Here is a 16,215-nt window from a genome sequence, read left to right on the forward strand (position 1 = left end):
CGTTAATGGACTTCTCCTCCAAGAACTTATCCAAAACATTTTTGAACCCAGCTGCACTAACCACATCCTCTGGCAACAAATTCCAGAGCTTTATTGTGTGCTGAGTGAAAACAGCTCCTAATGGGGAGATCTGTTTCTTGTTCAGTCCCAGCGCCTGGCAGTAAGAGGTTGTGTTCCCCAAACTTACCTGTCTAGTTGTTTTGTTGTAATGCTCTTAACCTTCAGAAACTAGTCAAAACCTTTTAAAACACAGCTGTATTACCAACCTTTAACCACATCCTCTGGCAACAAATTCATCAGCTTAATTGTGCTCTTACTGGAAAAAATACTTTCTTAAATTGTTTGTTGGACTAATTCAATGCATGTTTTGGCTCTTCTCACCAGTGATAGATGTTAGGATTTTGCCGCCTTGGACATGATTTGGTGCTATCACGCCCCCCCCCCCCCACACACACACACAAGGACAACAGAGCGGAAGGACAAAAGGCAAAGCTTTCTTTGCTTTGCCTTATCTGCGCCAGGCTCGCCTCTGCCCCTCATGTTCCTGGATTAGGGAGCCGAGTGGCTTTTTCTTTGTTCCCTTTATCGGATCAGTGAAGAAATAGTGCAGTTAAACTGGAGTTAGATAGTACAGAGTCAGCTAGATCTTAGGCTGTGTAATTGTGCTGTTACATTTGGTGTCCTGCATTGTGTCACCGCAAGCCACCACACTCGCCCTGATACTGCCAGCACCCGGGCCCCTCCTTCGCGGCAAACACCGCCAACCTTCCCTCGCGTGGTGGGACCCCGCCGGAACAGACGCCTTCGGCGCCCAGCCTCACAATCAAGGGCTTGCAGTGCTAGTACCATCTATCACATTCTCTCGAGAGACTTTTGCCTAAGATCTGCTGGCTCCCGGAGCCCAAGGGGCTCAACCTGTGGGGAAAGGAGCTGTAGACCAGTCCCCTGCCAGTGAACGTCTGCCAGCTCTTGGTGAGGGCCTATGGGTCCACAGCAGCAAGGGTGCACCTCAGTTACATCTTCACTAACCTGATAAAAGGCGGATATCTCTCAAAAGCTTGTCACAGATGTATTGAAGTAATACAAAAAAAGATATTACCTACAGCTTGTTTGCTGACCCCTATTTCTGCATATTCATGCTTTAACCCTATTCAGCTCCCCCAAGGTACATTACATTTCATTTCATTTCAGGTAACAGCACATATCTCTTTGTCTCAACAGCAACTTCTCACATAGTAAAGAGTTCTCATAAGAACATAACATGCCATACTGGGTCAGACCAAGGGTCCATCAAGCCCAGCATCCTGTTTCCAACAGTGGCCAATCCAGGCCATAAGAATCTGGCAAGTACCCAAAAACTAAGTCTATTCCATGTTATTGTTGCTAGTAATAGCAGTGGCTATTTTCTAAATCAACTTAATAGCAGGTAATGGACTTCTCCTCCAAGAACTTATCCAATCCTTTTTTAAACCCAGCTACACTAACTGCACTAACCACATCCTCTGGCAACAAATTCCAGAGTTTAATTGTGTGTTGAGAGAAAAAGAACTTTCTCCGATTAGTTTTAAATGGGCCACATGCTAACTTCATGGAGTGCCCCCTAGTCCTTCTATTATGGTCTTTGAAATTCTACCAACTTCAGTCAATTATCTATGTAAAATCTGGCCTTAACTTGACAAGACATGGAAGCCAGAATGGGGTTCTGAAAAGATCAAATTCTTTCCCTGTCAACTAGGGATGTGCACTCATTATAATGAGATGAATGAGGTTGAAAGAACCCGAAAAATACCTGAAAACTTTTGTATTTTTTTTGTGTCCCCAAAAACAATGACCTCCCTGAGGCCTTCTACCCCCCCCCCCCCCAACTCTCAAGAAAGACTTGAGGTCTGAGCCAAGGCCAGTGCCGCCACGCCCCCTCTCCTGCCCTGCAAATCCATCGTCGGAGCCCGGGCCTACCCAGCTAGGCCGAGCCAAGACCAGTTGGGACATCCCCAGGTTCCTCCGATAGCCCTTGAAGTGTATGCCAGGGCTGGGGTCCTCCCTAGTTCCCCCACTTATCCCTTCCCTTGTGGGTGGTATCCAAAAAGGAGGAGGAGTGATGCCTGTTCGCTCATGCTCTCACAGGTTCCTTTGGAAAAATGCTGCTAGCCAACTGGCAGTGACAGGACCAGCTTTTCCAGCACCCAGGGCACACATTCCAGCACCGCGCTTTCTCTTTTGGCAGCTAAGACACAGCTGATCCTCTAGTAGCAGTGGTTTCAGCAAAGCATCCCCTCTTTCTCCCCTGCTATCCAGCATCCCCCCATTTCTCTATCCCTCCATTCCTTGCCCTGCATTTCTCTCTCCCCAAATTCACTCTGTGCTCTTCTTCCCTTCTCTCCCTCATTGCACTCCATGTTCTGTATATTCCCCTTCTCCACTTCACTCCACTCTTGCCCTAAAACCCCCGCCTTTCTCTCCCCTCCTCCCCACCACTGCTTTGACTTCCTCTTTCTTCCCCCACCAACCCCCTTGCTCTGCAATCCATTTTTTCTTGCCCTTCTCACTCTTTGCCCTGCATCCTGCTCTTTCTCTTCCTCCATTTCTTGTCCAGCAGCATCCCTCCTCTCTCACTCACCCTCCTCTTCACCATCGGGTCAGCAACAGAAGCTGCCCCCACCCTCCTCACAGCAGCCCCTCCCCTCTCTTTTCTACATCCTATGCTCCTCAGGCTGTAGTGCTGCAGATCTTTGTACAATGGCAGCAGCAATAGCTGCAGAAATGTAAAATAAAATCAGCACAGGGCCTGTGAGCAGTCATGCGCTCATAGGCCCTTAGGCAGTCCTGACATTTCTCCCACACAAGCTTTTTCATTGCAAAATCCTGAAAACCTAATTGGCTGAGAGGCCCCCAGGACAGGTTTGGGAACCACTTCCCTAGGTCCTTAAGTCTTGCATTCCTCCTCTTTAATTTTCAGGCACATAGCCCAGCCACCATGATAATTTACACTCAAGAATTACTATGTCCCTACCCACAACCCTTCCCAGAACAATCCTATGAATTAATCCAATTAATTTTTCAGTATTAAACTTTGTGGTGTGTATGTATATATATATATGTTTCAGAAATCATGTCAGAGTCTGATGAATGTATCCTCTGTGATTTTTGGAGATTGCAAAAAAAAACCCCCAACCCAAGAAATGTTTGTCTGTCAATTACTTGCACTACATTGTGTGAAGGTGTTACTGACATGGATATTGATGCCTCCATAGTTCGTTTATTCCGGATAATCTCTTCATATACAAAGAACTACTAATAGCCAAGAAGTGTATAATGTTCCTTATAGATACTATCTCAACCACTACATTTGATATTATGGAGGAACCAGATTCATAGAATGATGATAGTGGGATAGGTGACAGAAGGCATGTGCAGAAACAATAATTTCTGCTTTCCTATCATTCATGGACAGAAGATGAGCCTTAGGGAGACATTGCAGAGCAAAGAACAAACCACTCGACTCCCCTCCCCTCTCCCCTCCTGTATGCAGGGAACAGGAGGAGAGGGATGAAGCTGGAATATTCAGCAGAGCAATGATTATTCAGTTTTGTGGTGGCATATTTCTGTTTCTAATTTATGGTCACTTTTTCAGTATTTGGTGAGGGGGTGTGTGTAGCAATCCAAACTGTTCTGTTTTCCAAGTAGGAGGTGTATTGGTGTTCTAGGCCCTGTTGGAATATTTGAAATGTTGTTTTCTCATAGAATAGTTGATGTTTTGAGTTCTGGGAGTTAGTGTGGTTTTAGTATAGGTTTGCTATATAAGTTCAAAGTGCCTTTTATTGCAGGTTTTTGTGTTACTTTACAACGTATCTGGTAATGGAAGGGCTTTGTATCACTGCTGAAGTAAGAACAGAGTTACATTTTTTTTTCTCTCATGGTGAGTAGTAAGAGGAAACATTCTAACTCTGCTGAGCCAACCTGGTCAGGCAAACATTTCAGAGGTTACTTTAAACCAATGCAGCATGGATCTCTTTTAATTTATATATATATATATATATATAAATCAGAGATCCATGCTGCATTGGTTTTATATATATATATATATATATATATACACTTTGCATTCTACCCCCAAAAGATCATTACACTGTGACATGATTTCTGAAACATTTTTTTGTATGATGTATCTATATATGAAACAAAGTTTAATATTTAAAAATATGATGTCCAGTTATTTGTTTTTAGAGGATTGCTCAGGGAGGGTTGATGGGGCTCTTAATGATTCATAAGTTTAATTATTAAAACCTTAGGAGGGGGCTATGGGCTTGAAAATTAATAGGAGAAGGGCACATAAGTCTGACGGTTCACCAAGGGTGCCTAATAACCCCTGCACCAGCCCTGTCCAAATCACAAGGTCTTTAACACCATGCTTGCACCAGCCCACAGGGGCTAGCAGGAGGCAGATGCCCCACAGTTGCTTGCATGGGCCCATGTGGGCCTGAAGAAAGCAGAGGCATGCTTGTGTCAGCCCGCATGGGCCGGATGAAGGTAGCAGCGTGCTTGCGTTGGCCTGCATGAGCTGGAATAAGGGGAAGACGGGCTTGCATCAGCCCTCACAGTTTCTAAGAAGGCAGCGTTATGCTTGCTTTGGCCCACCAAGGCTGGAGGAAGGAGGTGGCATGTGCCTGCCTTCCCGTGACCCGGGTCAGAGATGGAAAGCTGCAGCAGCATCAGATTAACAAGGTAGGAAAGGGAGAGTGCTGTTCGATGGGGAGAAAATAAGAGGGGCTATCCAGGGCTCCTTTAGATGGCTAAAGTGACCCTGTTACTGTTGGCCAGATTTCTATATGAAAGCACAATATTTACTAAGAAAAAAAAATGTAAAATATTACTACAAATACTAGGATGACATCAACTGTAATGTCTACCTGCCGTACTCTAGATCAGCGATTCTCAGTCTGTTTCCTATTCTGACACACCTGACTGACAATGCTCACACGTGTGACCCACTGCTCATTACAATCCATGGTGGAAATAAATAAATAAATAAAGGCCCAATATTACTTTTATTGTTAAGCATGACACAAGGGAAAGATAAGTACATTCCCTGAATAGAAATTACTTACAGTAAATAGTAAACCTCCCATACCAGAACAGCACCAACTTCCAGCACTCAAGCAATAACCACTTAAGGAAAGACAACACTGAAAATATTACACGGGCCTTAAGACACCAGTACTCCTCCTGTTAGGAAAACAGGACAGTCACCTGTACAGACCCGTGCAGACCCTTGCCTAACGAAGGAGCCGATACAACATTGGCGCGAGAAAAATGGGCACTCATGATTGAGCTCCCACTTTCCTAATGCAGTGCCCTCTCACCTCTCCTGGGTACGCGATGCAGTGGGGTAATGAGCTGCCAAGTAAAAAAAGGAGGCACATGGGGAAACTATGCGTCTCTAGTGCCTTCTCTGCAACGGCGCCCTGGAGACATGGCTGTCAGTGCGGGTTAGGAAAAAAAAACACTCAGTATGAGCATCTGTTTTCTCCGGCTGCCGGCACAATATACACTGCCTGGACCAAGTACATTGTGCATGTCTATTGGCTGTCCAAAAAAAAAATTTTTTTTTTTTTTTTTTTGCATGATGCTGCTTTCTGTGGTTCCTCCTACTTTGTATCACGACAATACTAATAGGAGGAACCATAGAAAGAAAGATTTTTGTATTTTTGGTGAGCCCCTGACCATAGCATGCCTTAATGCCAGTTCCTGGGCTGGCGTTAAATTTGCTGTGTTACAGTGGGTATCTTTTGAATCAGGCGGTAATAGCTAATAGCCTCATCTACGTGGAATTTAAATGTGATGAGCGCTATTAGCTGCGAGCTGATCCTAGTATTGCATCGGGCCATGCATTTAATGGCATGCTGACCAGAGCACCCAATCTTGCAATGGCATGAAAGACCAGAGAGACCAATAAATCATAAATAGAAGCATGCAGAAAAAAACTGAACTGGAAACTGCAACAAGCCAGAGAGACTGTATGCTGTGCAACAAAGGAAAAAGAGAAACAGCACCAGTCCTCATAAAACAAATCAAGAAATATAAAATCAGTAGCAGTAAAACCATACTAACAAAAAGATCAGATTATTTCAAAACAGCTGATGAATGGAATATCCCATAATTAAAAACTCATATAAAACATTTTCAGACACCAATAAAATATTTCAGAATAGGAGACACAAAGACCCAATAATTAAAAATAATGATGATAAAAAACTGTTCTGCTCTCCATACCTAGGAATGTTTGATTTCCAGGTGCCCTGAGATTGTTGTGAATTATCAGGGGAGGGGAGTTTTGCTTGTAGATTTCTCCTCTGTCACATTCAAGCTTTCTCTCACACAGGTTGTCAATCACACACACATACACATGCTCTCTCTCTCTCTCACTTACAAAGGCTTTCAATTGCACATTTAAACACATGCTCTCTGTCTTTCTCTCTCTCTCACACACACACATATGTTCTCTCTCACTTATACACACAGGCTCTTAATCATACTGTTAATCATCTTGTTCTCTCTCACACAGCCTACCAATTACACAATTACATACATGGCTGTCTACTCACTCACTCTCTTTGTCCCCCACCGAAAAACAACGGGTGGCAGCAGCAGTCTCCTCCTTTTCCAACTCTTGTGACCTTGAGAAAGGAGTCCTAATGGCAGCGGGAGCTGCACTGCTCTCCTCCTTCGGGCCCATGCTGCACGCACATATAACTTCGCATGGTCTCTTCTTCCTGCACATGTGGCTGCTGCATACCACTTCCTCTTCTGGGCTGTGGGGACGGGAAGAAGAGGTCATGCTGTTAGTGCCGCTGAGTGCTTCTGCTGGCTCTCTTGCTGCATTCTGCCTGGGTGGAGGAGGAGGTCGCATCTCGCTGGGGCGGGGGGACCGGTAAGTTAGCAGCACGCCTGTGTGTGCTTGGCAACACACTGGTTGAGAGCTACTGCCCTAAATCTATTGGTGCAAGTTTTCTGTCTGCCAGCACATTTTCAAGTTCATGTTCCTTGCTGTTATTTTTTACGTACCTTGCTTCTCTCTAATAACCACTTTTATGGTTTATTATAAATATTTTATTACCAACGGTGTCTGGAAACTTTTAGAAGTTTGAAATTCTTGACATGAGATGTAGTACTAATTCCCATTCTCTGGTAGATATAATGCTATGGTAATGGGAGGCTTTTATAGAGCCTTACATACGAGAATACCTCACGGCACATTATACTTTGAGATATAACATAGCAGGACAGGCCCATACTTTCCTGGGTACTGTTGGGTAAACCAAGGTATGTACTAAGAGAGAAAGTTACTGGTATCATTTAAAATCAGTTGGAAGTTGATGATTTGCCTCAGGTTCCAGGAGTTCCTGATTCCCAGTCCCAAGGTAAAAGTATTAGAAACTAACATTTTCTTGTTACTGTTGCATACCTTTGAGAACTTAAGGTTTGCTGTTCTGGGAAGAGCTCAGCGAGAAGGTAAACAGTGATAGTATCATGGCTGCTCTTTCTGACTTGGCAAAGCCCAGAAGAATACAAACTCTAGGAGGCCCGCTGCAGAGGCAGCTTGTAATGTTTCTGCAGTCTCACTGAGAAGTTTATTTTACTTCTAAACAACCCCATAAGAATGTTATCTGTTAAAGCAAAGAAAAATGCAGAGTAAACCCTCCAGAAGGGTCTAAAAATAACAACCAGTATCTTTTTTTTTTCTTCTTTTGAAGTGCAGAATAAAATCACAGGAAAAGAGGTTCCAGAGATAATGGCCTTCAAGGAACTGACATCACAAGCAGTAATACTCTACGATGGATGGATTAAGGATGCAGGTGAATCGCTAAACTGACATTTGTACTCCCACCCTCATGCTTTCCCACCCAACACTCTCTCAAAATTTCATTTCCTGTAAACCACCAGATTCTGATGCAGGCCTTCCTCTAAGTGTGTGTGTGTGTGTGTATATATATGTATATATATATATATATATAAAATCTGCGCTGACCAGGTCAACTGGCTGAACGCTATGTTACGTATTCATACCCCTCAACGTAACCTACGTTCTGCCAATAAAGGGCTACTTGTTATTCCCTCTGTAGCAAGTGCTAAACTTACATCTGTAAGAGAAAGAGCTGTCTTGTTAGCTGGCCTGAAACTTTGGAACACCTTAGCTGTCGAGTTAAGATTACAGAAAAATTTGAAAATATTTAAAAAGGCATTAAAAACGTGGCTTTTTAATCAAGCGTATGGAACAGACACCAGCCAGTGATAACTACTTTGTTTATTTTATTATGTTTTAATAATTTTAATTTTTCGTTAATTTTTTTTACTCATAAACTTTAATTGTGTTAATAGCTTATTTTATTTTAATATTTACATGTTTTTCATATTTTGTATCAACTGTAAACTGATGTGAAGGTTAACACAGAACATCGGTATATAAAACCGACTAAATAAATAAAAATAAATAACATCAGAATTGCCATAGTGGTCAGACTGAGGGTCCATCAAATCCAGTATCCTGTTTCCAGTAGTGGCCAATCCAGATCACAAGTACCTGGCAGGATCACAACAGTAGATACAGTAGATCCCATGCTGCTAAAACCTAGGGATAAGTAGTGGCTTTTCCCAAGTCTATCTAGGAGAATCCATAAATTGTTTTCAAATAACTTGTCCAAAACCTTTTTTAAACCCTGCTATTCTAACTGCCTTTACCACATCCTCTGGCAGTGAATTCCAGAATTTAATTCTGCATTGAGTGAGAGAGGATTTTCTCAAATATGTTTTAAATATGCTTCTTACTAACTTCATGGAGTAGCCCTTAGTTTCTATATTTTAAAGAGTAAATAACAGATTTACATTTATCCATTCTATTCCACTCATGATTTTATATTCCTCTATCATATCCCCCTCTGCTGTCTCTTCTCCAAGCTGAATAGCCCTAACCTCTTTAGCCTTTCCTCATAGGATAATCATTCCATCCATGTTATCATTTTGGTCACCATAAAAGCCAGGAAGAATTTTTTATTACTTAATTTCCAAATGTATCATTGGGAAAATTGCATGGAAGCTTGAGACCTCTGATGTTGAACATTTTAACTTGCAGACATTGGTTTAGGTTTTATTAGGCTGCCCTCTGATGGGGCTTATCAATTGTCAGTTAGCCATGCACTGTCAAATGTAAATGTAAAATCAAAACCCAAAATGAAGTCTTACTAGCCAAGAGTGATACAGCAGTATTACCCAACCTAAGATTTGGAAGGCCCATTCGTCTACCTCACATTATGTAATTTGCAAAACAGCATAGAATTAAATTGAGTACTTAAACTCTAATGTTAAGAGAACAGGCAAATGTGGTTCCAAGAGACTTAATGCAGTATCAGGAGTGCCAAAGGCAGCTGCTTTATAGCCACCTTCCACAATTTTAACTCAATCACTGCTGAATTAACAGGTGCTGATGATATGACCTGATATGCACTGTTCAATAAAATACAAAGACAGACCTAATTTAGTTATGGTAAAGAGCACCAAGTATTTTAACTACAATAGTTAAATTTTGCATGGTATATGCTTTATATAGACATATCTTAAAGCTCTTTCCAGTCACTGTGGGAGATGCAATAAATGTCAGGGTGGGTGTAAAAAGGACAGGAGAATGTTCAGTTGGCTTGATAGAACTTGAATAGGTAGAAAATATTTTTACTTAGGCAATGAAGTAGAAATAAGGGAGAAAAGATGAATGTTTGAGTAGAATTCTAAAAAAAAAAAAAAAAAAGGTGGGGGAGAGAAGGGGAAGATTCAGTCATCTGATGGGAGAAAAAGCTGTATTAGATTTTAGGGAAAAAATCTGTCAGCAGATGTGCAAAAGTTGAAGAGGCAGCAGCATGAAAAACGGGAGGGGGGGGGGTAGCAAATGGTGAGGTTGGAGAGGGATGCTAAAGCAGTTCCAGGAAGGACTTTGAACAAGACTTGTAGAGTAGCTTGCTTTAATGCTGGATCCTGTTATAGGTTGGACTGCGGAGTTAGCAATCTGTTGACGGAGCCGCTAGGAATTAGCAATCTGTAAGGGTTTGCTCCTCCCAAGGGGAGGAGTCAGCAATCCTGTTGAGCTTTGCTCCCCAGAGGGGAAGGGCTAGAAATCTGTTAGTGACTGCTAGGGTTGGCAATCTGTTGGCAAACTGTTATAGAGTTGCTCCCCAGAGGGGAGAAGTCAGTAACCATATAAGATCTGTTCTTCCAGAGGGGCGGAGTAGTATCTGTTATGGATCGCCGCACAGAGTGGCACCCTGATATACAAGAATTCCCCTGAAGGGAGGTGTTGGCCATCTGTATGGCTCCTGCTAAGAAGTAGCAATTGGTTATGATACAGTGCCTGAGGAAGGAGATGTTAGCAACAGTTGAGGGATAGGCTGCAAGCTAGCAGTTTGATGTACTCAGCTCTTGAAGTGTGAGAGATGAGCACTCTAATGTAGAATGGTGAAGGGGGCAATGGCAGATGACAGCGCCCCCAGGAGGATATCATGAGAGGGACCATCGACTAGGCTGGAGTATGGAGACAGACACAGATAGTTCTTTATTAGACAGGTAATAGAATCAACAGAGGTGGCAGTAGTGAGCTGATGTGCCAGGCAGGGCTGAAGTCCTTCAGATCCCGGAACTGCTATCTCCGGGTTTGCTGAGTTGTAGAGAGAGACTCCTATACAAGCTGATACAGTAAGGACGCGTAAGAAAAAGTGCGGCAGTGCCGGGCGCCCGCTCGTTTTCCGCGCGCGCAATTTGGTTCACATATCGTTCGATTCAGTGTTCAAATGAGACGCAAATGCAAGCCGCGTCCAAAGCGCGTCTGTGAAGCGGTAGGCATGCGCAATCCATTTTACTGTATAGAGCGGTCTACAGCGCCTATACAGTATCCTGGGTGCGCTGGTACCTGTCATTTCAAATGTCAGTTTCTTTTCTACAGACCCCACTGGCTTGAGCACCAGGCTGGACGACCAAGCCACGACCTCAGACGTCCGGCTTGGGCATCCAGCCAGGCGCTCAAGGCAGCGGGAAGGCCCATACAGGAAACCCTATTATTTACTATCTATATTTAAAGTATTTATGCTACTCGCCCTCTAGTTCTTTGGAGGGCCACAGGGAGTCCTAGTTGTTGCTGCTCAAGGCAGTGGGAGGTCATGGCGTGGCGTGAAAACGCCAAGTCTAATCTTGCGTGCCCTGCTTTCCACCTTCAGAACAAACAGGACGACGACGCAGAGACGGGATTGACTGAGGGCGCTCAAGGCAGCGGGAAGGCCAGGCACTCAAGGCAGCGGGAGGTCGCCGCTCATCTCGCTGGTTCAAGAAGACACTCTAGTTTCGTCTCGTCTCTCCCTCTCCCAGGAATCTGTCCATGAACAGACACCGTGACCTCCCGCTGCCTTGAGCAGCAACAAACTAGGACTCCTTGTGGCCCTCCAAAGAACTAGAGGGTGAGTAGCATAAATACTTTAAATATAGATAGTAAATAAAAGGGTTTCCTGTATGGACCTGGCCAGGCACTTAGGACAGGATTTAAGTATTTTCACATGAACGGACGCCGCTGCCTTGAGTGCTCGGGAAGGTCGATGAACGGACGCCGCAACCTCCCTGCTAAACTGCTCCGCCACACTCGGGGAGGAGAAGGGAAGGCTTTCGGGGTCTCCAGCTCCCCTCTCCTCGCGGGGGGGGGGGGGGTTTGTCGCCTGCAGAGAAGTTGAAGGAGGGATCCAGAGGGGCGAAGATACAGCTCAAGGCAGCGGGAAGCTGACTGAACAGTGGCCAATCCTGGCTATAAGTACCTGGCAATTACCCAAATACTAAATAGATCCCATGCGAATAGCAGTGGCTATAGTCTAAGTCAGCAAGGGAAAGGAGGCAGGTAAATAAAACAGGAACCCCATTCTCCTGCCACCCACACAGACACACATGTAAAAGTATGATTTCTGTTGATTCACAGGTTGGGCAAATATGAGCTTACTAATATACAAGGGGTGCTAGGCATTTTTGCAGTGTAGCTATCTTTGATCTGGTAACACCTGCTACTTTTTCTTCCAGATCCCAGAGTGGAAGACTGGCTGCTCATGTCCTCTCCTCTGCCACAGACTGTTATCATTGGAGCCTACATTTATTTTGTCACTTCTCTAGGCCCCAAGCTCATGGAAAACCGGAAGCCTTTTGATCTCAAGGAAATAATGGCATTTTATAACCTCAGTATGGTAGTCTTCTCCTTCTACATGTGTTATGAAGTAAGTTCTTAAGAGAATTTATTTAATGTTGGCACTATATGATTTAATTTTTACAGATTCTACATGTGGGGAAGGTGTCCCACATACCTCACAATGTATTTACACATTTTGTAGCCGGAAATCTGAATTCTTATTCAAAGATCACTTGACTGAAAGATTGAACTGCTGTTTGATGTAGTCATAATAACATATCATATTTATTTTTCCGGGGTTTTCAGAATAATTTTATGCAAAAAATAAAGATAGGGGTTATCTAATTCATTAGAAGAAATTAAATAAAAAAGGACTTCAAATAAATACAGTAAAGATCTCAACCAACAAATCAAAGTGAAAATTAGAGTGAAAAACGGCCAGTTCATACAAGCATTCTTCTAAGCTACTCATAAGGTGTAGTGGATTAAAAAGTAATCGTGTCTAGACTGTTAAACACTCCAAAATTCTTTACAAAAATAATTTCAAAAACTTGATTTAAATCAAATTAACTAACAAAAATTCAGCTAGCATTTTCCCCATACATAAGGAGCAGCCAGCAAAATTTCACTAAATGTTTTCATTTTAAAAGCATTGATTTTAAGTAACAGATTTGCCAGTGTCCCAACAGAGTTCTTGTTTCTCCAAACTGACTTATTCAGGGGGGATACTTAGAACAAAAGGCCAAATTTTAACTGGCAAATATCTGTAAAACAAAATATTTATTTAAATAGAAAGTTTTAACTAACAGCCCCGAGCTTATGAGTTATTAAATGTTATTGTAAACAGTAGTATCCAAAAGGAGCATTGTGGCTAATACAAAATTCAGCAAACATGCTGAAAATCATATTCAGAAGAATGTCAAACAAAATCTCTACACATGACACAGCACTTCTCAATTGTAAAAATGTCATTTGCACTTGGTTTTGCAAAAACATTATGGAGTCCTGCTTGAAGCATAGCTGCATGGAAATGCTGTTTTAGTAAGACCAGAAAATGGACATTCATGAAAAACTGACCAATAAAAAAAGTTGTTTCCCTAGAATCCTCTAACTGAAATCAGCCAATGACAAACATGTTTCCATGGAGAATTCTGCAAGAGACTCAATTAATAAAAAAAACCATTTTCCCAGGGATCTTTACAAAAAAAATTAACCAATAAATATAGTACCCCAGAAGATGCTGTGAAAAAAAAAACCTAATAGAAAAATGTTAGGGAAAAGAAAAAAAATAAGATGAAAATATATTTTCCAAGCAACCTTAACGAAAATGCTACCCATTCAATTTACTGATTTAAACCAGAAGGCTGCAAAGTATTCCATCTAAAAACAAAACTTTGTTCATGCTGTAATAATATTTAAGAGAGATTGCCTCTATAGGGACACCAAACCTGTTGCACTACAACAAATCTGATGTCATTAACTGTGTATGATGCTGTATCCCAATGATTTACCAATGGAGCCTCCCAACCAACTGTGTGAGTAGCACATCTATGTTCAATAATATGTGTTTTGACACATCACTTCATTTGTCCAAGATAGATTTTAAAGCATGGACAAATTATATATGATTTGTGCTGAATTACAATCAAAATGTTCAGGTGGGCACATATGAAGAAGGCAAGGAGGGTTGATCAAATTGTTGAATTTCAAGTGCAAGATTACACACCAAAATGAATTACATTTATAGTGTCCATTGGTAAAGAAACTGAAGCATCAGACTCTTCAATGATTGTAGAAGATGTCAGTGACTCACATAGCTTTTTTTCAAAGCAAACACTGGAGGTTGTGAAAACATTTGTAAAGGTGATGGTACAGCCCATTGTAAAATCATAGACTTAATGTGGGATGACCATGATGAATATAGTAAAGCATATAATATCCTGGTTGGAGGACTCTTGGTGCATAATGCCTTATTGAATGCATGCGTAACTGAAGATGTAGAATACTTGTGATTTAAAAACTGCTGCGACATGTTCTTGCACAATCTTGTATAAGTGATGCAGTCTGAGAAATTGGCCAACAGGGATGTTGTGTAGACCACAAGGGTGGTAATTGGTATAGCGTATTACATGGTGGCTCACATGGCAGTGCCTTTAATTAGTTGTTATAATTGATCATGAAACAAATAATTTTGTGTTAAAGCAATGGATGCCAATTCTTTAATAAACTGTCAATTAACATCAGAAACACCATTACTCCTTCAATAGCTGCAGACACAGAGCTGCTTCCTGAGGACATTTGTATATAATTCTGAGATATCTACTGTCACTAAAAGTTCTTGCATAAAAAAGGAATTCCCTTTTTATTACTCATTGGCTGATTGGGTATCTATCATACAAAGGGTCAACAATACAATTTCTCCCCCCCCCCCAAAAAAAAAAAAAAAAAAAAGAATAGGACTAGAACCTAATTCTATTTAGTCATCACACTAGAAAAAAAAGGCATGTTCATATGAATTAGGAACATAAATGGAAGGCAAAATATTTTTTTCCCCATCAAAGAATCTAGGACAAAAAGAAATCTTCCGTTTGGATCTTTGATTTCTTTGTGAAATTGAAAGTCATCTTAATTTATAAGATTACCACACCACAGCTTTTGGAATAGCCCGATGCAAATACACCGCAATTTAAGATGTTCAACATCTGATAAATGGATCTCTTTTAAGCATACAATGTTCCCTTTTAACCTATATAACGGGCCGATTCAGTAAAAACGCGGGAGAGCCGACGAACGCCTGCTCTCCCGGCGTGCGCACCGGCCACTTGCCGGTGCACGCGATTCAGTATACAAATTAGGTGGTGCGGTAGAAATGGGCAAAAGGAGGCGTGTCCCTAGCGCCTCCTTTTGACCCGGAGCGGCGGCTGTCAATGGGTTTGACAGCCGACACTCAATTTTGCCGGCATCTGTTCTCGAGTCCGCTGACAGCCACGGGCTCAGAAACCGGACGCCGGCAAAATTGAACATCCGGTTTTCGGCCCGACAGCTGCCGGCCCAATTAAAATTTATTTTATTTTTTTTTACTTTTTACACCCTTCGGGACCTCCGACTTAATATCGCCATGATATTAAGTCGGAGGGTGCACAGAAAAGCAGTTTTTACTGCTTTTCTGTGCACTTTCCCGGTGCCAGAAGAAACTAGCGCTTACCTTTGGGTAGGCGCTAATTTCTTAGAGTAAAATGTGCGGCTTGGCTGCACATTTTACTTGCTGTATCTCGCGCGCATACCTACTAGGGCCATCAACATGCATTTGCATGTTGAGGGCGCTATTAGGTGCCGCGGGTTGGACGCGTGTTTTCCTCCCCTTACTGAATAAGGGGTAAGGGAAAACGCGCGTCCAAGGGCAGTTTAACAGTGCGCTCCGTCGGAGCGCACTGTACTGTATCGGCCTGTAAGTGAGTTAAGACTTTTTCCCTCTTGATAGGTGTGCCTCTTCCTGCCACATTTCATGTAATTAATTAAATTATGGTAAACACATGGAACAAATCTCTACTTGAGTCTGTAGATAGTCATGAGAGGCCTGCCTGTCCCATGCTGAGCAGCATGGCTTTCACCAATTTCCATCTTAGATCGATCTTTATATCCATTAATAGAAAACTCAAACCATCCTTATATCCCACCCCTCTAACCCTGTTTCCCCCCCCTTCTTCCCCTTTCACACCCCTTCTTCCCCTTTCACACCCGAAAAGAACATATACCATTTTTCTGTAGCTCCGTATAGAGCTCAGCACGTTCGGGTGCCATTCCTTAGTACACTATTTGGTGCATTAAAATCAAACATTTCAAACAGACCACTCAGCTATTACCTGAGCAAAAGTCATGGACTAGACAAAAAGTAAACTTTGGAAGAAGAAGACACCCTTCCTCATATTTCTCCAGGTTGAGAAAAGATTACCAAGTTGGACCGTATCGACCTCTGTGTGATACAACCGAACACAATAAAGTCTTCCTCAGTCTCATCC

At 42.4% G+C, this 16,215-nt stretch overlaps 1 protein-coding gene across 5 annotated transcripts in view; it reads left to right on the forward strand.

Annotated features, from left to right (window-relative positions):
- The window catches only part of ELOVL7 (ELOVL fatty acid elongase 7), a 102,384-nt gene that overhangs the window by 43,385 nt on the left and 42,784 nt on the right, over positions 1-16,215 (forward strand). For 2 of the 5 annotated variants that reach the window (XM_029576602.1, XM_029576611.1), the window contains exons 2-3: positions 7,757-7,853; positions 12,094-12,284. In XM_029576602.1, the coding sequence (XP_029432462.1) occupies positions 7,790-7,853; positions 12,094-12,284 (255 nt within the window). In that variant the 5' untranslated portion in view covers positions 7,757-7,789. Of the gene's footprint in view, positions 1-7,751; positions 7,854-11,252; positions 11,490-12,093; positions 12,285-16,215 lie in introns of those variants that run through there. The other 3 variants (XM_029576592.1, XM_029576584.1, XM_029576619.1) reach the window with 2 other exon arrangements.

This window comes from Rhinatrema bivittatum, chromosome 1, assembly GCF_901001135.1.
Source record: "Rhinatrema bivittatum chromosome 1, aRhiBiv1.1, whole genome shotgun sequence".
Classification (NCBI taxonomy): Eukaryota; Metazoa; Chordata; class Amphibia; order Gymnophiona; family Rhinatrematidae; genus Rhinatrema; species Rhinatrema bivittatum.